The following is a 20,547-nucleotide window of genomic DNA, read 5'->3' as shown; positions in this document are numbered from 1 at the left end:
TTGTTGTTGTTGTTTGTTTGTTTTTTTTAGGTCCGGTCTTGGGGCCTGAACTCTGGGCCTGGGCGCTGTCCCTCAGCTCTTCAGCTCAAGGCTAGCGCTCTACCACTTGAGCCACAGCACCACTTCCGGCTTTTTTCTTTTGCTTATGTGGTGCTGAGGAATCGAACCCAGGGCCTCATGCATGCAAAGCAAGCGCTCTACCACTGAGCCACCTTCCAAGCCCTGTTTGTTTGTTTGTTTTGGTCTTCTATCCCTTGTTAAGAAAATTGAACCAAGGGTCTCAAGCATATTGGGAAAACACTTTAGATGGAGCCAGGAGACTTCCCCCTCCCCCATACTTCCTATTTTAAAATGAATAACAACAAGGAAAACTTGCTTGCTCTCATCCCTCTCCTCCCCTACTGGAGATTGAACTCAGGGCTGTACATACTAGATAATGTCCACCACTGAGCTATATCCCCAGTTCCCTCAGATCTTTTTATTATAAAATGAAACTTGTTTCTTATACTTCATACTTTTAAATAGGGTAAAATGATCTAAAAAGGATATTTTGTTTGAACATTTATGAAAATATGTGGGAATGTTAACCAAGTGCTTGATTGATAGTTTAAAGGAGGGTGGATCATGAATATCAAGGATTTTTTGCTCCACTATCTCCCGGGTTTCTTGGAACCTTGATTCTCCTTATAACAAACTGAATGTAGTGTGGAATATGTGTACTTTTCTGTGGGAGGATTTATAATTTTTTTTTCAGATTCTTAAGGACAGTCCTGTCCCAGGAAACTTGAGAAATACCAGGGTGGTTAGTGTCAGGGTACCTTCTTGGGTGTCCTATTGACTATCTGTCCCTGCAAATGGCTCCTTCCTCCCTCCCTCCCTCCCTCCCTCCCTCCCTCCCTTCCTTCCTTCCTTCCTCCCCTCTCTCCCTCCCTTCTTCCCCTCCCTCCTTCTCTCCTTCCCTCTCTCTTTCTCTTTCCCTCCCTCCATCCTTCCCTCCCTCTTTCTCTCTCTTTTCTTCCTTCCTTCCTTCCTTCCTTCCTTCCTTCCTTCCTTCCTTCCTTCCTTCCTTCCTTCCTTCCTTCCTTCCTTTCTCTCTTTCTCTCTTTTTCTCTTTCTTTCTTTCATGCTAGGGTCTGAACTGAGAATGTCTTGCTTGCTAGGCAATCCTTCTTTCTTGCTATTTTAAAATCCACAGAATCTTTCAGGATAACAGAGGGAAAAGATAGAGAATTGAAGTAGTGACATGTGAAGAGAGAAAAACTTCTAGAAGCATCATGGTGTCGGAAATCATTCAGTTGCTGCTTTGTGATAGAAAAGGCTGGTAGAGCTCTGTCACTCCCAACAGGCCAGTCTAGCCCAGGGGGTCTGCTGCACACAGTGCTAATGAACTCTTTGTGGACAATTCAAGTAAGATGCAAGATGATAGTGGTCTGACACGCTTGGGCAGCTTATCTCTAGACCCTCGAAAAGAGGATAAGTGAGAAAATAAGCCACGCAATTGCTTTTTTACAAGTGTTACTCACCTTGACTTTATTCTGCTTTTTTCCTCCTTTGTGGTTCTGAAGATGGAATGCAGAATGTCATGTACGCCGGGCTAGATACTCCCTTCCTCATCTTTACCATCAGCCTTTACTCTGTTGATTAGTCTCCTAGCTTTACACTCTTCTCCCACTGCAGCAGAGACATACTGTATTCAGATCCAGAGACAAATGTATTGGGTGCTGTAGCTTAGACATGTTGTATATATTCTAGCTTTCTCTTCACTATGTTGAGGACCAGACTCAGTATTCTCCCAGATTGAACCTTGGAAAGTCAGAACAAACTTTGTCAATCCTGAATGGCATGTGTAATGAGAGATATTTTCTGTGTCTTCCTATAGAAAGGGGAGAATATGCATTTGGTCCCATTTTGACAAGTGCTATAGATACTACCCTCTGCCCATTCAGGAAAAGAGGTGACAGTGTCCATTTTAAGGCACTGTTAGTTTCATATATTTTCTTTAGTTCTTTTCTGTTCTTCTTTCCCTCCGTTTCTGAGAACATCAAGTGCTATCTTGCTTTTTTCTTTCCTTTAAGATGGATGACCATTAGCATCTACTATTTAACTATATTTGTTTTTGTTTTTGTGTTTTGCAAGTGCTGGGATTGGAAACCAGCACCCTGTGTGTGCTAGGCAGATGCTCTACCACTGAGCTATCCTTCCAGCCCGGCCCCTACTGTTTGTTCACATGTCATTGGAGTGCTTCAAGCTTACCTGCAATCAGTGGCCTGCACCATTATTTTTAAGTGCCATCCACACCAGTGTTGTTGGAACATACTTTGGTGGTAGTAGTGGTTGGGTTCAAGGCATATTCAGCTCAGCCACTCTAGCTTGAGCACAAATCGGATCCCTCTGGATAGAATCAGCTAACACCTTGCTTATAATTACAAACAAGGCACAGGAAGTATCCTGGTGATACTGAGTAGAGAAAAAGTATTTGGGAAGCAGAATCAGTCTGGTCTTACTCCTCCTAATGTCACCATCTTTCAATTTTCCAGGTTGTTCCAAATCTGTTCCAGAAGTGGCAGCTTCAGTGAAGTGTGACCCTTCCCACATTGGGGCCCAGTCATCAACTCCTCAGTAAGGAGGGAAGCTTGATAAGGCAAGGAAAACAGGTCAGTTAACCTTCAAGGGCTTAACTTGAGTCACAATAATGATGAATATTGAGTCTTCCTGTGTTCTCCTTTTCCCATCCTCCTTCTTTTCCAGGTCCCTGTATGCTATGGGCAAAATCAGATTAAAATTGTAACTGACTTGCTGTTCTTTTTTTTCTTTTTTTTTGTCAGTCGTGGGGCCTGAACTCTGGGCCTGGGCGCTATCCCTCATCTCTTCAGCTCAAGGCTAGCACCACTTGAGCCACAGCGCCACTTCCAACTTTTTCTGCTTATGTGGTGCTGAGGGATGGAACCCAGGGCCTCGTGCATGCAAGGCAAGCGCTCTACCACTGAGCCACCTTCCCAGCCCTGACTTGCTGTTCTTGCTTTGTTGAGCCTATGGCATGAGATGAGAAGGTTTGCTTCTCAAGTAGCAACACCTCCTGTCTTTTTTCTCCTCCTTCCCACCCCCAAATCTGAATTGTGTGTTCTGAACCGGAACAGTACACTTGTTGATGTTGATTATATCTGTGAAATTCATAAGGGGTCCTAGAACTCTCTAATCTAGTTAGAGGGGATTGTATTAAATAGGGGCCAGTAATTTTTATTTTCAATTTTTAATTAATTAACTAATGGTATCAGGGAGAAGAAAAGGCAAAAGGAGAGAGTAAAAATTCTAGGGCTATATCTATTTCAAAAAAGGTGTTTTGTCAGTGGACGTATAAACTATTACTAAGAATGAACAGTTTTAGGTGTATTAGTTTGGGTTATTGTTCCTCTATAGTCTTCCAGGAGTGGGTAGGTAGAACCTACCAAATGCTAGCCAATTTGTGTCAGGTTAAATTTGGATGGATGGAGCTATAGTATTAAAGTGGATGTTGGCCATTTTTTGCTAAGGGAGAACAGTGAGCAATGTAGTGTTTTACATGAGTTTCCCCCCTCCCTCTTTGTATCCTGTTTTGTGTTCTCCAAGAAGTCTAGAATGAGACCCAAGAGCAAACTGAAGCAAAATTTTGTCCCATTCCAAGGGAGAAGTTGTTGGTTGCTTTCAGATCAGAAATGGAGAAAAGTGATACTAAGGTTGTATCTTCAGTGTTAGAATGCTTGCCTAGCATGCACAAGGTCCCAAGATCAATTAAAAATACCTTCTCCCCCCTAAAAAAAGAAACCTTTCTAAACATATTGCTATTCACTTACATTTAAAATGGGAAAAGGAAGTAAATGGGGGGACTTCTGGTGTCATGGATGGATAGTGTTACCCGTCACACCTTTTCTGGAGGAAGAAATACCTGTTGCCAATTTCATCCTATCCTGACACAGTAGGAAACATGTTAGTATGTCTTTGTAACTTTCAGTCCATTTGCTAGTGAGGTTTACTCATGCATGTAGTTGTCAGGAATAAACTTTTGATATCATAATGACTGAAAAAATTCTTACTGGCAGTTTGGTTATGTTTCGTGAATATTGTGTCTGTTGGGGTGGGTGGGGGAGTTTCCTGGGGCTTGAACTCAGAGTCTTGAGCACTGCCTCTGAGCTCTTGTTCTCAAGGCTAGTGCTGCATTTGAGCTGCAGCTCATTTCTGGCTTCTTTCTCCTTCCCCTCTCTCTCTTTCTTTCTTTCTCTCCCTCTCCCTCTTTCTCTCCCTCTCTCTCCTCTCTCTCTCTGTGGACATGGGGTTCGAACTCTGGGCCTGGGCATTGTCCCTGAGCTCTTCAGCTCAGCTCTACCACTTTGAGCTACAGCATAATTTGCAGTTTTCTGATGGTTTATTAAAGATAAGAGTTCATGGACTTTTCTACCTGGGCTGGATTTGAACCGTAATCCTCAGAACTCAGCCTCCTGAGTAGCTAAGATTAGAGGTGTGAGCCACCAGCCCCTGGATCACTTCTGGCTTTTTGCTGGTTACTTGGAGATAGGAGTCTCATAGACTTTTCTGCAGGCTTCAAACCATGATCTCAGCCTCCTGAGTAGATAGAATTACAGACATGAATCATAGTGAACATGTTTTTGTCAATTTGCCTATTGAGAAGTGTGAAATGATACATATCTGTAATCTCAATACAATGGATGCTAAGGAAGGAGGATCAAGAGTTTGAGGCCAGGAAGTGGCACTGTGGCTCAGGTGGTAGAGCACTAGCTTTGAGAACAGGAGCTCAAAGTCAGTGAGTGCTCAAGACCTCAAAGAGCTGAGGGACAGTGCCCAGACCCAGAGTTCAAGCCCCATGACCAACCAAAAAACAAAAACAAGGGCTGGGAAGGTGGCTCAGTGGTAGAGTGCTTGCCTTGCATGCATGAGGCCCTGGGTTCAATTCCCCAGCACCACATAAGCAAAAAGAAAAAAAGCCGGAAGTGGCGCTGTGGCTCAAGTGGTAGAGCGCTAGCCTTGAGCTGAAGAGCTGAGGGACAGCGCCCAGGCCCAGAGTTCAGGCCCCACGACTGACCAAAAACAAAAAACAAAAACAAAACAAAACAAGAGTTTGAAGCCCACCTGGAATGTACAATAAGGCCCTTTTTTTCAAAAGAAAGGAGAAGGGAAAGGATAGACAAAACCAACTAACAAAAAAAGCATTCAAATACAGTAATAGAATACTAAGTAGGATCATCTTCCAAACTTGGTTAGGAAGCTGCATTTTCTTTTGCTATCATAACATAATTTTCAATAAATGTGGATATCTTCTTTTTTTTGTAGTTGTTGTTAGAAATGTCTATTTTTTTAAAATTAGAGTATCTGAGTCAAAGGATGACCCAAATATTTAAGATCAAACAATTTATTTAAAAACAGAATGTGAGTGCAAAAGTAAGCAACAAACAAGCAACCTCAGGCAGATGACAGTATTGGAAAGCCAATCCAAATTCATCAGAAGCCTTTATTTGAACATCAGAATCAAGTCAGAAAAATTTAACTTCATATTCTCTTTACTTCATTTCAGTGAATTGTCTACAAAATACATTCATTATGCACAAATTAAATTTACTTCGTAAAAACAAAACTATCACCATCATATTTGTGGTGCAGATTACTCCATTATTACCTTGTAATTCCATTTTCTAAGCCCCTGAAACCAAATCAGATTTCCTGGCTGCCTGTGACTTATTACACCTTTAGATTTGTCAACTCTTGGGCTGTAATCAGTTATTTTATACTTTACTGTACATTGAATTTATAAGAAGATATATTTAAAAGAATGAGAGAATTGAGCTGGAAGGTGGCTCCGTGGTAGAGTGCTTGCCTTGCATGTATGAGGCCCTGGATTCAATTCTTCAGCACCACATAAGCAGAAAAGTCGGAAATGGCGCTGTGGCTCAAGTGGTAGTGTGCTAGCCTTGAGCTAAAGAGCTGAGGGACAGTGCCCAGGCCCAGAGTTCAGGCCCCATGACCAACCCCCCCCGCCCCCCCCCCCCCCCCCGCAAAAAAAAAAAAAAAAAAAAAAAAGAGAGAGAATGAGAGAATTTAGTACTGAAGGTTTCCATTTCCATTTCTGAGCCAGATACATAATTGTATTCTGGTTAGTTACAAAAATTCTAGGAATAATCGATACTTTTGTTAGCAATCTATTAAGAAAGAAAAATATTATATGTGTATAGATATTCTTATAAATGCCTTTTTTCTTTTGTTAAAGAGAAATCACTCCAAAAGAAAAGATGGTTAGAAACAGGAAGCAACCCCTCACCCCCCGTCCTGGGGATTGAACTCATGGCCTAGGTGCTGTCCCTGAACTGGTTTTGCTCAAGGCTAGTGTTCTACCACTTGAGCCATATCTTCACATCTGGCTTTTTGGTGGTTTATTGGAAATAAGATTCTCTTGGTCTTCCTCCCCAGTGTGTTTTTGAGCTGCAATCCTCAGATCTCGGCCTCCTGAGTAGCTAGGATTACAGGTGTGAACCACCAGCACCCAAAAAGAAGCACATTTTTAAAAAATATAGAATGCTTCATGAATTTGTATGTGATCCTTGTACAGGGGCCATGCTAATCTGTATGATTGCAGTTTTTGGTTTTTTTTTTTTGGGGGGGGGGTCCGGTCGTGGGGCCTGGACTCTGGGCCTGGGCGCTGTCCCTCAGCTCTTCAGCTCAAGGCTAGTGCTCTACCACTTGAGCCACAGCGCCACTTCTGACTTTTTTCTTTTTGCTTATGTGGTGCTGAGGAATCGAACCCAGGGCCTCAGGCATGCAAGGCATGCAAGGCAAGTGCTTTACCACTGAGCCATCTTCCCAGCCCCAATTTATTGCAGTTTTAATATGTGCTGCTGAAGCAAGCACAAGGAAGCAGAATTTAAATAAATTTAAATGGTCTATTTATAGAAAGACAGTAATTGATGCTAGATGTACAAGTCTGCAGTTCCAGCACTTGATAGGCTGGAGCAATAGAATCAGGAAGTCAAAGCCAGCTTGAGCTTCAAAGTGTCTCAAAAAGAGGGAAGGGGCGGGGGAGTGTAGTTATGGAGGTGGGAGGGAAGGGATGCTAGGGAAAACAAAGAAGGAGGCAACAATGCTTGATAAGAAATGCACTTTTTACCTTGCTCATGTAACTGTAACCCCTCTGTACAGTATTTTCACAATAAAAAACTTATCAAAAAAAAGAGAGAAGGGAAAGTTTGGGTTTTCTCACTTTATTTTACCTCTGCCCTTTTCCTCTTTATGGAGAAAGATGGCAGATGAAGCAGAATAAGGAGTCCTAAATTATATTCTTGTACAATTGTTCCTTTGTACTAATCATTATTCTTACCATGGGACCCCCCTTTCCCAACATAGCGTGATTCTGTTTACCTTCTGAAGGCCCCACCTAAATATTATTAACCTATCAACTTAAGGATTAAGTTTCCAACACATGAACTTTGGTGATAGATTCCAACTATTAAGTGTAAGGTACACTTTATCCTTTCTGGTGGGGGATGCTGGAGATTGAACCCAGAGCCTAGTAAGTACTAGACACTTGTTCTACCACTAAGCTATACCTCAGCCTCCAACATTTAATAAAGTTCTAGGCCCAGCCTTTCCTGCTCTGCTTCTACAAGGCTGCACATTTGTGGCTATTCTAGGTAGGAACATTTCTTATATTCACATCCCCTATAAAGTTGGCAAAAGAAACCGTACCAAATCTTGTTTTTAAATATCCTCTTTAAAAATAAGCTTGAAGCCAGCACCGATGGCTCATGCCTGTAATCCTAGCTACTCAGGAGGCTGAGATCTGAGGATTGCAGTTCAAAGCCAGCCTGGGCAAGGAAAATCTGTGAGACTCTTATTTCCAGTTAACCACCAGTAAATCGGAAGTGGTACTGTGGTTCAAGTGGTAGATCTCTTACCTTGAATTGAAGAGCTCAGGGACAGTGCCCAGGCCCAGAGTTTAAGCCCCAAGACTGACCCTCCCTACCCCACCCCCCCAAAAAAATAAGCTTGAAGCTGGGTCTGGTGGCTAATACCTATAATCCTGCCTACTCAGGAGGCTGAGATCTGAGAATCACAGATTGTCTATGAGACTCTTATCTCCAATTCATCACAGAAAAAGTCAGAGGTGGTGCTGTGGCTCAAGTGGTGGAGTGCTAGACTTGAGCAAATGGAGCCCAGGGAAAGCACCCAGGCACAGAGTTCAAATCTCAGGACCACCATAAAAAAAAAAGAGCTTGCTCTTATGCTGCTTCTGTAGGATAATAAGACTTATGTAATATTACTGGTAGGGATTCAGATATAGAATATCTTCCCAGATAAAATACAGGAAATACTAATACCTATGGCCACACCTGTGACCACAGACTTTCTGTGAAGTTCAGGGGATGCATAAGTAAGGCTTGAAGTAAATTATGACATGGCACGAGCTATAGTTTTCCTTTGTACATTCGGCTCATGTTTACCAGGTTTCTTTTAGCTCTGACCTAATAGCATCTAAACTCTGATCCTTCAGTAAATTCCTTAACTGTTTCGTCTTTGTTCCGTTTTAGGGAGAGGCATGACTGGTTCAAGTAGAGGGTCTGATAGTAAACAGAGCATAATATGAAAGACAGTATGGTTAAACTGAAAAAGTCAAGTGCTGCAGATTTTCTGGGCTGCTAGGAGGGAGGGGGGCAGCCCTGTAGGGGACATTAGATAATGTTGGGGGGGGGGAAGCCATAGAATATGGTTTTGGAAAAAAGAGAAGACTTCCAATTGGCTTCTCATTTGTGTTCCTTGTATTTTCATGAATGTAGTAGTCTGACATTACATTGCTATATAGCCCAGGTTGGCTTCAAATTCACAGTTCTCTCTTCTACCTCCCCAATGCTCTCACACCACATACCCAGCTATTGAATCTTTTTTTTTGCTTTTCTAAGTTGGTGAATTCACTGCACCCTTTGATCTGTTTCTTTTCCAGTGTCAATGAGTGATAACGAGAGAAGAAGGAAGTAAACAGTCATCTCCTATTCCTCTTGGATAAGAGCCTTCCTACAGGGTACTTCCACAGTTTAACAGTTGATTCAGAAAATGGAGGTAATTAACAATGGAGGGTGGTCTTTCTTCTTTCCATTTTCTGGGGAAAAAGTATTACCTTCTTACATTTGTAAGAAACAAGCTCTTTGAAAATTTAAATTCTGGTGCCTGTAATCCTAGCTACTCAGTAGGCTGAGATCTGAGGATTGAGGTTCAAAGTCAACCCGGCCAGGAGAGTCCATGGAGTCCATTGGAGACTCTTACCTCCAATAAACGACCAGAAAACCGGAAGTGGCCCTGTGGTTCAAGTGGTAGAGCCCTTGCCTTGAGCCAAAGAGCTCTAGGACAGGGCCCAGGCCCAGAGTTCAAGCCCCACAACCAACCAAAAAAAAAAAAAAAAAAATTAATTTCTGCAATAGATCTCAGTCCAGAAAACAATGATGTGATAATTTCCAAGCACATATCTGATGATCTCATGTGGAATTTAACTACTGAGTTTCCTGGACCAAAGTAGAAGTATTTCTTGATGATAATTCTTTATGATTAGTTGTCATGCAGATTGAAAACATCTTCCTTATTGATTTGTTTCAAAGTCTGGCTCTATATTTAATATGTGAAAATTTTATGCTTAATATAATTAAGTTGAACTAAATGCAAATGTTCATCAGTAGCAACTTATGCAAAACTAGAGATAGGCTTTTTTTTTAATGTTGATTTGAAATTTGGTCTAGTAAGACTGGTTTTTCTAATCTGATATAGAATTTGGACTTCCCATTAAATAGTAGCCACGCAAAGGTGGCTTAGGCTTATAATTCTAGCTATTCAAGAGTTTGAGATGTGAGGATCAAGGTTTGAAGCCAGCCCAAGAACACAAAAATGTATGACTATTATCTCCAATTATCCAGCAAAAATCCAGAAGTGAATGTGTGGCTCAAGCCACAGAACACAGCCCTGAGCAAAAAAAGCCTAGCAAATTGTAAAGAAGTAAAGGTGAGAGATCTGGTGATTTATAGGAAACAGCAAAAATTAGAAGCAAGCTGGGCACTGGTGACTCCTGTAATTCTACCTACTCAGGAGGCTGAGACCTGAGGATCACGGTTCAAAGCCAGCCTGGGCAGAAAAGTCCATGAGACTCTTATCTCCAATAAACCATCAGAAAACTGGAAGTGACGCTGTGGCTCAAGTGGTAGAGTGCTCGCCTTGAGCTGAAGAGCTGAGGGACAGCGCCCAGACCCAGAGTTCAAGCCCCATGACTGACACCCCCCCCCAAAAAAAAAAAGAAGAAGCAGTAGGCATACACCAGATTTATTTTTTATTTTTTGGGGGGGTACGGTCGTGGGGCCTGAACTCTGGGCCTGGGCGCTGTCCCTCAGCTCTTCAGCTCAAGGCTGGCGCTCTACCACTTGAGCCACAGCGCCACTTTCTGACTTTTTTCTTTTTGCTTATGTGGTGCTGAGGAATCGAACCCAGTGCTTCATACATGCAAGGCAAGCGCTCTACCACTGAGCTACCTTCCCAGCCCCGCATACACCAGATTTAAAGCTGAGTTTGATTGGGAACTAGTTAGAGATGTTGTGGCTGGGGGAAAAAAAAGCCAAGAAAGGATATAAGAGACCCTGAATTCAAGCCCAGTACTGGCATACTAAAATGAAATAAAACAATTACATTGTACCAGTGGAATTAAGTGACACCTGAAGTTTTTTTCTTTCCTTTTTCTCTTCTTTCTACTCTTCACCCCCAACCTCCTCCTCCCTTTCTTGACAAACAGGAAATAAGGTTAGTGGTTAGCCTTTGATATGCCAAGAGTCATTGGATGAAAGCTTAAATCGTTTTGGTCACCATGTAGGCATGTGAGCTTAGATGGAAGGAGAGTGATGTACATTTTCTGCTTTATTATAATAGCCATGGCCAACAATACCTGGCTATGACAGAAGCCTTCATTTCCCCATAATCATATCAGCAATTTCTGGTTCTCAGTTTTATGGCAGAGGCTTCGTAGAAGCATAAATTCCTGTCCCAATGACGTCCAGTTCGCCCATTGGCTTGGAAGGCTCAGACCTGTCTTCCATCAATACCATGATGTCAGCAGTAATGAGTCTAGGGAATGTAACTGAGAATGGTGGGAGCCCCCAGGGCATCAAGTCCCCCGTGAAGCCTCCAGGACCAAATCGGATTGGCAGAAGGAACCAGGTAAGTATCTGTGTGCTGGGTAGTAGTAGCACACTGGATCAGGTCTATGATAGCATTGAGAGCCTTCCCCATCCCTACCTCTCTTATTTAAACCTTCGATGCACTCTGAATTAAACAGACCTCTCCAGAGGCCATCTTTCAGGAACAGATTCCTTTCTTGTAGGATTTTTTTTTTTTTTTGGCTGGATGTCAGTGTCCTCCTTACCTTTATCCTTTGTCCGGTGATTTGGTTTTAAACAAACTTTCTTCATATAATGGTCAAGGTAGTGAGCTTGAGTGATTCTCTACTGTCATGTGGTTTCTTTATTTTTAATAGTGTTTTCAGATTCATTAACAAATAATTTTTTGTATGGGGGGCTGCTGCTCAGCTTTCCAATTTTGAAAACTCTTAGATTTTGGTTCTAGGGAATTACATTTAAGATTCTACTTATCTTCAATTTTCAGTGAGCATGGGATCAGAAATAATAGGTGGGTAGAAAGAGAATGGGAAGGATTCTTTTTTTTTTTTTTTTGGGTCCAGTCGTGGGGCCTGAACTCTGGGCCTGGGCACTATCCCTCAGCTCTTCAGCTCAAGGCTAGCGCTCTACCACTTGAGCCACAGCGCCACTGCCGGCTTTTTTCTTTTTGCTTATATGGTGCTGAGGAATCGAACCCAGGGCCTCAGGCTTGCAAGGCAAGCACTCTACCACTGAGCCACCTTCCCAGCCCCGGGAATAAAAGTCCCTGTCTCCTCCAATAGCCTCCACTGGGAAATAAAAATGTTATTATTATTTTTTTTTGGGGGGGGGGGTGGTCGTAGGACCTGAACTCTGAGCCTGGGCCCTGTCCTTCAGGTCTTTAGCTCAACGCTGGTGCTCTATCACTTGAGTCACAGCACCACTTCAGGTTTTCTGGTGGCTTTATTGGAGATAAGAGTCTCATGGACTTTCTTGTGCAGGCTGGCTTTGAACTGTGATCCTCAGATCTCAGTCTCCTGAATAGCTAAGATTAAAGGCATGAGCCACTAATGCCTGGCTAAAATGTTAATTTTTAATTAATTAACATATAGAGCACTTTTGAAAAATTCTGTCAGAGTAGTAACATGTTGTTGACTATAAGGTAGATCAAAGAGGCAGGCAGAGGATAGATCTCAGTTTTCTAGAGTTCATATACTATGAAATGACTTTTCATATTACTTTTTTGGTTTTATTTAGACTTTTAGAGAGAAGACAGTCTTCTGAGCATATCTAGGAACCAGTGATGGACAAGAAAGCAACCTGTTGGATTTGTGAATTGTCTTTTTTGTCAATAATCCTTCTCCAACTGTCCTTATATAGAATTCTCTGAACACATACATGATTTTTTGTTGTTGTTCTCAAAAGTAGTACATTAATTAAGGCTTTCCCTCTAGGAAAAGTGGTTCCAGTCCCAAATCCCACCAGCAGTGTGTTAAACTATGCATTTCTCCACACCTTCCTCAAGACTGAATACTCAAAAGATCTCAGTGATGTTTTAGGTTTGGATCAATGATACCTTTCTCTTTTTTCTTCCTTGCCTTCGTGAGCCTCTCTTCCTATGGGTACCTGAGAAAATATTCAGTCTGTATGACTGTGGCCTGAGTCAAGAAGGAGCCCTAGCTCTGGGAAGAAAAGGTTTATTTCTACTTTTTTGTGCCTGTCCATCTATCCATCTATCTGTCCTCATCTCTGTCCATCAACCCATTTATCAATTTTAATCTATTAGTGCCAAGAATCAGGCATTTGGGAATGAATAAGATAAAGTCATTGTACTCCTTATAATTTTCTGGACTGCTGAAAATGAGTAGAGCATAGGGAAGAGCATTTCCTTAAATAGCACAGCATTGCCCCAGCACAAACAGAGCTGGCCTCTGTCCAGGCTCTGCTTCTTTCCCAGTCATTCTGAGACAGTAGTTAGGGCTAGAAGACACCCACGGTACCTCCCATCCCTGCATGCTAAATGAAGGTTGCTCCCCAGGAGTTAGGAAGCAAGTGTGTAGGTGTAACTGGGCCACTTGTCATCTACCTCTTTTCTCCTCCCAAGATCTGGTTCATGGGCTTTGTTGCTGAAAGGGAGATCTGGGCCAAAGGTAGCCTGCTAATACAGCACCTAATTTGAGAAAACAAAACTCAAGGAGGAAAGAGAGTTGGTGAAGAATGAAGTGTCCTCCTTACCTGGAAAGTGGATGGGGAGGGTGTACAGAGGGAGTTTAGGGAAAGGTCCAATCATCTGAGCACAGAGTGCCAGAACAGATTAGCCCCAGTGTGATGCAGACAAGGGTGCCAGATTGTTTCATTATGGAATGGTTAGTTATCACATTAGCTGCTAATTTTATCTTTCAGCTCAGGAAGTACACAGCTTCCTCCAGTAAGGCTGCAATAACTGGGCTTAAAATTCTCCAGTAGCCTCTCATAGCATCACATGCTCTCTCTTCTTAGTTTACTTTAAAAATTATATTTGAATCCACAAAATGCCCTTTTCCCCACTGCCTTGGATTTTATGGACCTATCCTATGGTCTGCAAGGCACCATTGTCAGCTTCAGGTTTGGCTACAGTTAATGATCAACCCTAGAGTAAATATCAGCCAGCCCCATGAACCTCTCTGCTCTGTGTATCTGGTGTCTTACTTCAAGATGAACTCAAGCCTTTTCAAGAGCCTGGCCACTTGAAGGCCTGAACTTTTATTGAGATGAGGTCTTACTATGTTGCCCAGGCTGTTGTGAATTCTTGGACTCAAGGGATCCTCTTACATTAGTATCCCAAGTTTCTGGGGCTCTGGGCATGAGCCACTATGCGGGGTGTGTGTGTGTGTGTGTGTGTGTGTGTGTGTGTGTGTGTGTGTGTGTGTGTGTGTGTGTGTGTGTGTGTGTGTGTGTGTGTGTGTGTGTGTGTGTGTGTGTGTGTGTGTGTGTGTGTGTGTGTGTGTGTGTGTGTGTGTGTGTGTCACTATGCCTGGTGTGTGGTGGTGTGTGTGTGTGTGTTGGAATCTGATGATTTGACAAAAATGCTCTACAGCTTGAACCTGACCTTAAGTTTTGTCCCAGCTGTGACATATTCCTTGTTATTATTGCGTGTACTCTTGTTGCTTATGGTTTTGTTTTTCTTTGTGGGGGTTCTTGGCAAGCTCCATTCTGAATCACTGTAGAACTGAACTGAGAAAGTGTTAATCCCCACTACTCCCCACTCACCAACCACCACTATTATACCTCTGAGAAAAGTAGAGGACTTAAAAAAATTTTATTGTTGCTATAAAGGTGTTGTACAGAGCCCCACTCCCTCCCCCCTTTTTTAGTGTCTCTGAGATTCTCAACCTCCTTATAATTTGAGAGTGAGAAAATATAAGGCTGTCTGGCATACTTACTTCTCAGCCCCAACTTCCACAGGTTGCAGGGTTTGGGGGGGGGGGAAACGGGGGGAGATTGTAGTGCATAGAATGAGACTTGCTAGTCTTGGGAGAGGAGTGACAAAGATGGTAACTGAGAGCTAGATAGCATTGCACAATTCACTTCACCTATTTGGTTTATATGGTACCATTTGTTTTATAGTCTTTAGTGTGACTTTTATTTTCACCATCTCTCATGAGCAACCACAAGGGTATTTGCTTTCTGTGCCTTGGGGTTAATCCTTTCTTTGACAAAATTTTGTGTAGTATCATTTAGGGCATGGGCTATGGAGTAGCTGGCCTGTTTTAACCCAGTTTTGTTTACTTGTTTTTCTATGGTTTGGGACAAATTACTTGCCCCTCTGTACTTTGAGTTTCCTCACACAGAAAATGGGATCCATAATGAGTTGCTGTGTTAAGTGCTTGTGGAAAAATAAAATCCTGATGTTTAATATTTTAGTACATACTCATCCATTTTAATTTCTCTTTTAGGAAATGAAAGAAGAAAAGTCTTCCTACAACTGTCCCCTGTGTGAAAAGATTTGCACTACCCAGCACCAGTTGACTATGCACATTCGTCAGGTTGGCTGCTGTTTTTGTGTTTGAGTTTTAAATTAATGTTCATTAACAGAAGATAAGGCGATTTCACTTATAGAATGAATTGTGAGCTGTATTTAATATGTAACATTTAATCAATTTTAGTATGTAGTTAGGAAATAATTTTTGTGTGTATATGTTACTCTAATTGAGTCAGATCAGCACAGAATACCTTTGCAGAATTTAGTAAACATCTAGTTAACTGACTACTTATAGTACCAGAAGTTAGTTAGTATGAGCTGAATCTTTATAATATGAGGAGGTGGTAGATATTAATACCCTTCTCCCTTCTTTTTGTACTGAGAGACACTGTCTCTCAATGTACCTCAGAGTAGCCTCAAACCTGCAACCCTCCTGCCTCAGCCTTCTGGTGGTTGGATTATAATTGTGTACCACTATGCTTCGCCTTCCTGTTCTTTTTTTTTTTTTTTTTAAGTTAGATACATTAGTAGTGCAAGGGGCTTTCATCATGATAATTATATGGGTGTATGCAATACATTGAACAAGTTCACCCCTTCTATTCTTGTAACCCACTTCCTTTCTGCTACCCCACTTTGGTGGGTGTTTTGTGGGGTTTATCATACTATTTATATATATATATATATATATATATATATGTATATATATATATATAATATGTTATGTATAGAGCATACAATTATATAAGTGTGAATATGTATGTATATATAAAAATTCAATCTTCTTCATTTCCCAATATCTATTCTTTGCCTCCTGTCTCTTCAAATGGTCCCCTCCAGACTTGTTCCTCTTTTATAATTACCTCTCATTGTTATGAATATCTTCATAATTTAGGTAAAGATTGTATATATACATATATATATATAAGCAAAAACACAATATTTGGGTTTTTGAGCTTGACTGGCTCAAATACCCTCTCCCCCATTCTTTATATAAATTTCCTTGATCTGGGATCTTTTTTCCTTTAATATAAGATTCATCATAATTAATGACAAGCAATTGAACAGAGAATAGTAGATTAATGACCTATTAAAACCATAACACCAATTGTAATAACATATACAAATAATAATAAAAATAAAAACATCAAGTTACCAAAGTACCTTGGGTTTGGATAGAAATACCTTTCAACATATTTCAAAAGCCAAAACTACTCAGTGTGAAAATCAAATTTCATCTATTTGTCTTGTAGTTGAGTCCTTATCCTCATAGGATTTTATGTATGTGGTCAGCTAATCCATATTGTTTCTTATAAACAATTTTCCAAGCTAGAATATGGAATAGATGATCATACAAAACAGTGCCTTTGACACTTTGAGAAGAAACAGAAAAAAATAGCCAAGAAATTTCACTGGTTGTTATGAAGATCTAGACCTTTATTCCTTGAAGTAGAGTTTTTATCCATCCTAATCACTGACCAGTGCACTGATTGCTTTCTGCAGCATAACACGGACACTGGAGGAGCCGACCACTCATGCAGCATCTGTGGGAAGTCGCTGAGCTCAGCCAGCTCCCTGGATCGCCACATGCTAGTGCATTCTGGCGAGAGGCCTTACAAGTGTACTGTGTGTGGCCAGTCTTTCACCACCAATGGGAACATGCACAGGTAGGTGAGGCACACTTTCCTTGAGCAGCTGATTCCTCTGAGCCATTGGACAATGTTCAGTTTCCCCTTAGAGAAAAACTTAGTGTGGGTTTGTTTGCCTATCCATACCATCTCAGAGTGTCAAGAGCATCTGGTGGTATGAAATTCATGTTCCAACCTAGGTTTGTGGCTCTTCAGAATAAACCAGAGTCAATCCTCTGATGAGCCAATTGGAGTTTCTTTCTTTTTCTTTTTTTTAGTCAGTCATGGGGCTTGAACTCTGGGCCTGGGTGCTGTCCCTCAGTTCTTCAGCTCAAAGCGAGTACTCTACCACTTGAGCCACAGGGCCACTTCCAGTTTTCTGGTCATTTATTGGAGATAAGAGTCTCACCGACTTTCCTGCCCAGGCTGGCTTTGAACTGTGAGAGCTACTGGCACCCAGCTAATAGTTCTTTTTTATACAAGCATTTTAGGACACTCTAGGAAAAAAGAAATAAAATTTCACCTCATAAAATCAAGTTAAATTTTTCTATATTTCTTTCTAGTCAGCATTCTTCTAAGTTTTTGGATTTTGTTATTGTGGTGGTGGTGGTGGTAGATACTAGGAATTGAATAATGCTATAGTAATTGTTAACCTGTAGAATTATTCATCTGAATGTCTAGAAGTCAGATATTATATGACTTCATGAAAGGAGTGAATAGTTTAAAGAAGTTTTGCAATGTATTGGCCCTTGTAAAAAAAATTTTCTGGGCTGGGAAGGTGGCTCAGTGGGAGAGCGCTTGCCTTGCATGCATGAGGCCCTGGGTTTGATTCCTCAGCACCACATAAGCAAAAAGAAAAAAGCCGGAAAGTGGTGCTGTGGCTCAAGTGGTAGAGCGCTAGCCTTGAGCTGAAGAGCTGAGGGACAGCGCCCAGGCCCAGGGTTCAAGCCCCACGACCGGACCCCCCCCCCCCCCCCAAAAAAAATAATAATAATTTTTTTTTCCTCTTAGGAATTTCTGATAGGTTATTATCTTTACCTCATTTCTTTTGGGGAGAGGGGTGAATAGTCACCATTTCTTTTTCTTCCCACCCCCCGCCCCCCCACCCCGCCCAGCCCCAGTCCTGGGCTTGAATTCATAGCCTGGGTCCTTGAGTTTCTTTTGCTCAAGGCTAGCACTCTACCACTTGAGTCACAGCACCACTTCTGGCTTTTTCTGTGTATGTGGTACTGAAGAATCGAACCCAGGGCTTCATGCATGCGAGGCAAGCACTCTACCACTAAGCCACATTCCCAGCCTCACTATTTCTTTAATATGCTATTTTACATTTTATTTTTGCTATTTTACCATTATGTTTGTCATTTGGAATTAATGTGGCTTCTGTTCCATTCGATCTCTTCCATTTGCCCCATCTTTCCTCCCCAAAATGCCCTTGGCCTACTTGGTATTTTTCCTTTCCAGTCTGGTCTTGGAGGTATCAAGGGTACTTTCCAAGAGCATCTATAAATTGACAGAGGCTAGTGGGTGCACCGATGAAAAGGATCCCTCTGGTCCTGATGACTGACCGACAGTGATTCTACTTGGGACATCTCTGGTCTTCAGCCAGTCACTCCTGATTTGAAAAATTGCCCATTTTGAGATGTTTGTGATTAAATATATAAACATGTTAAATATATCTATAAATGATGCCATAACTATCTTTGATAAGAGATGTCTCTGTATTTTACAAATAACCATTAGTGAAACTATAGTGTCCCCATGAGTCAGACACTGGGCTAAGATACTTTCCATTTCTTCCATTTCCTTTATTTTATTGATATGTTTTCTTTCTTTCTTCTTCTTATTTTTTTTTGGTCAATCATGGCCTGAACTCTACCTAGGTGCTGTCCCTCAGCTCTTCAGCTTAAGGCTAAAGCTCTACCACGTGAGCCACAGTGCCACTTCTGGGTTTTTCTGATTATGTGGTGCTGAGGAATCAAACCCAGGGCCTCATGCATGCAAGGCAAGCGCTCTACCACTGAGCCACCTTCCCAGCCCTTTTTTTGTTGTTGTTTTTGTTTTTTGAGTGCAAAAAGTAAATATAAAATTGAGATATAATTCTTATCATGTGCTTCACCCATTTGAAGTATACAAGTTGGTCAATTTTAGGGTTTGCTAATATTAGAAATGTACCTTGCTTTATCTCTCTTCTTCATTTGGTAGACATTTGGGTTGTTTCTTTTTTTTTTTTTTTTTTTTTTTTTTTAATTTTATTTTATTTTATTTGAGAACATACTGTACAGAGGGGTTACAATTACATGGGCAGGATAATGCATACATTTCTTACCAAGCATTGCATCCTCCTCCTTTGTTTACCCTTCACCTCCCTTCCCAGCCTCCCCCCTCCCTCCCACCCAATCATACCCCCCCTCCCCCCCCCCCCCCCACCGACATTGTAAAGCTGGTTTTGACATGACATTTTGTACTTCTCATTGTTGCAACAGGTCCACCTGAATCCTTAAACGACTTGTTTGTCCCCATCTCCTCCACATGTTATACTGACATCAAATATAGGGAAAGTAGGGGTTACACTGTGGGGGAGGGACACACAAAGCAACAAAGAAATAATCTTATAAATGCATTAGAAACACATGCATGAAAGAAACAAAAACATTAAAATACATATTTGAGGTTTTATTTTCCTAACATCACATTATCTGACTTTTTCCGCTTGACTCATACCTATACTAGATATTGCAAATAAGGGAAACCATGGGACCTATGTTTCTTTGGGCCTGGCTTACTTCACTTAATATAATTTTTTCCAAGCCTTTCCATTTCCTAACAAATGGGGCAATGTCATTCTTTCTGATGGAGGCATAGAATTCCATTGTGTATATATACCACATCTTCTTGATCCATTCATCTACTGAGGGGCATCTGGGTTGGTTCCATGTCTTAGCTATGGTAAATAATGCTGCAATAAACATAGTTGTGCTGGTAGCTTTAGTGTGGCCTTGTTTGTGATCATTTGGGTAAATGCCCAAAAGTGGGATTGCTGGGTCGTTGGGGAGCTCTATGTGGAGTCTTTTGAGGAACCTCCATACTGCTTTCCAAAGTGGTTGAACAAGTTTACATTCCCACCAACAATGAAGTAAGGTTCCTTTCTGTCCACATCCCCTCCAGCATCTGTTGTTGTTAGAGTTCTTGATTTTTGCTGTTCTAACTGGAGTGAGGTGATATCTCAATGTTGTTTTGATTTGCATTTCTTTTATGGCTAGGGATGTTGAACATTTCTTCATGTGTCTATTGGCCATCCTTCTTTCTTCTTCAGAGAAGCTTCTCTTTAAGTCTTTCGCCCACTTACTTATTGGGCAGTTGTTTCTTTGAGGATTTGTTGTTGGGTGGTTTAATTTTTTGAGTTCCAAGTATATTTTAGATATGAGACCCTTGTCCGTTGTATGGCTAGTAAAGATCTTCTCCCAGTCCGTGGGCTTTCTATTGATCTTGCTAGCTATGTCATTTGCCCTGCAGAAGCTCTGCAACCTTATACAATCCCATTTGTCCAGCCTTTCTTTGATTTGTTGTGTTTCCGGGTCTCTATTCAGAAAATTTCGGCCTGAGCCAAGGAGACCCAGGGTTTCTCCTATTCCATCCTGTAATGTTTTCAGAGTGTCTGCTTTGAGTTCAAGGTCTTTGATCCATTTGGAGTTGATTCTGGTGCAGGGTGATATATAAGGATCTAGCTTTAGTTTTCTACATGTAGTTAACCAGTTTTGCCAGCACCATTTACTGAAGAGGCTGTCTGTCTTCCATTCTATTG

General features: G+C 41.5%; 1 protein-coding gene, 1 non-coding gene and 1 pseudogene across 5 annotated transcripts in view; 2 read left to right on the top strand and 1 right to left on the bottom strand.

Annotated features, from left to right (window-relative positions):
* Positions 1-20,547, top strand: part of Rreb1 (ras responsive element binding protein 1) — a 155,477-nt gene that overhangs the window by 69,578 nt on the left and 65,352 nt on the right. For all 4 annotated transcript variants that reach the window (XM_042687143.1, XM_042687140.1, XM_042687141.1 and 1 more), the window contains exons 2-6: positions 2,538-2,654; positions 8,978-9,093; positions 11,011-11,223; positions 15,095-15,184; positions 16,621-16,784. In XM_042687143.1, the coding sequence (XP_042543077.1) occupies positions 11,053-11,223; positions 15,095-15,184; positions 16,621-16,784 (425 nt within the window). In that variant the 5' untranslated portion in view covers positions 2,538-2,654; positions 8,978-9,093; positions 11,011-11,052. The remainder of the gene's footprint in view (positions 1-2,537; positions 2,655-8,977; positions 9,094-11,010; positions 11,224-15,094; positions 15,185-16,620; positions 16,785-20,547) is intronic.
* Positions 6,548-6,630, bottom strand: LOC122114057 (annotated as a pseudogene).
* LOC122114058 lies at positions 9,459-9,539 on the top strand. Its single transcript, XR_006148516.1, has one exon. It is a non-coding gene; the product is annotated as a small nucleolar RNA SNORD121A (small nucleolar RNA).

Source organism: Dipodomys spectabilis, unplaced genomic scaffold (assembly GCF_019054845.1).
Source record: "Dipodomys spectabilis isolate Male_0828 unplaced genomic scaffold, ASM1905484v1 ptg000104l, whole genome shotgun sequence".
Classification (NCBI taxonomy): Eukaryota; Metazoa; Chordata; class Mammalia; order Rodentia; family Heteromyidae; genus Dipodomys; species Dipodomys spectabilis.
Note: the sequence above shows the minus strand (reverse complement) of the source record. Positions and strands in the feature narration are given on the sequence as shown.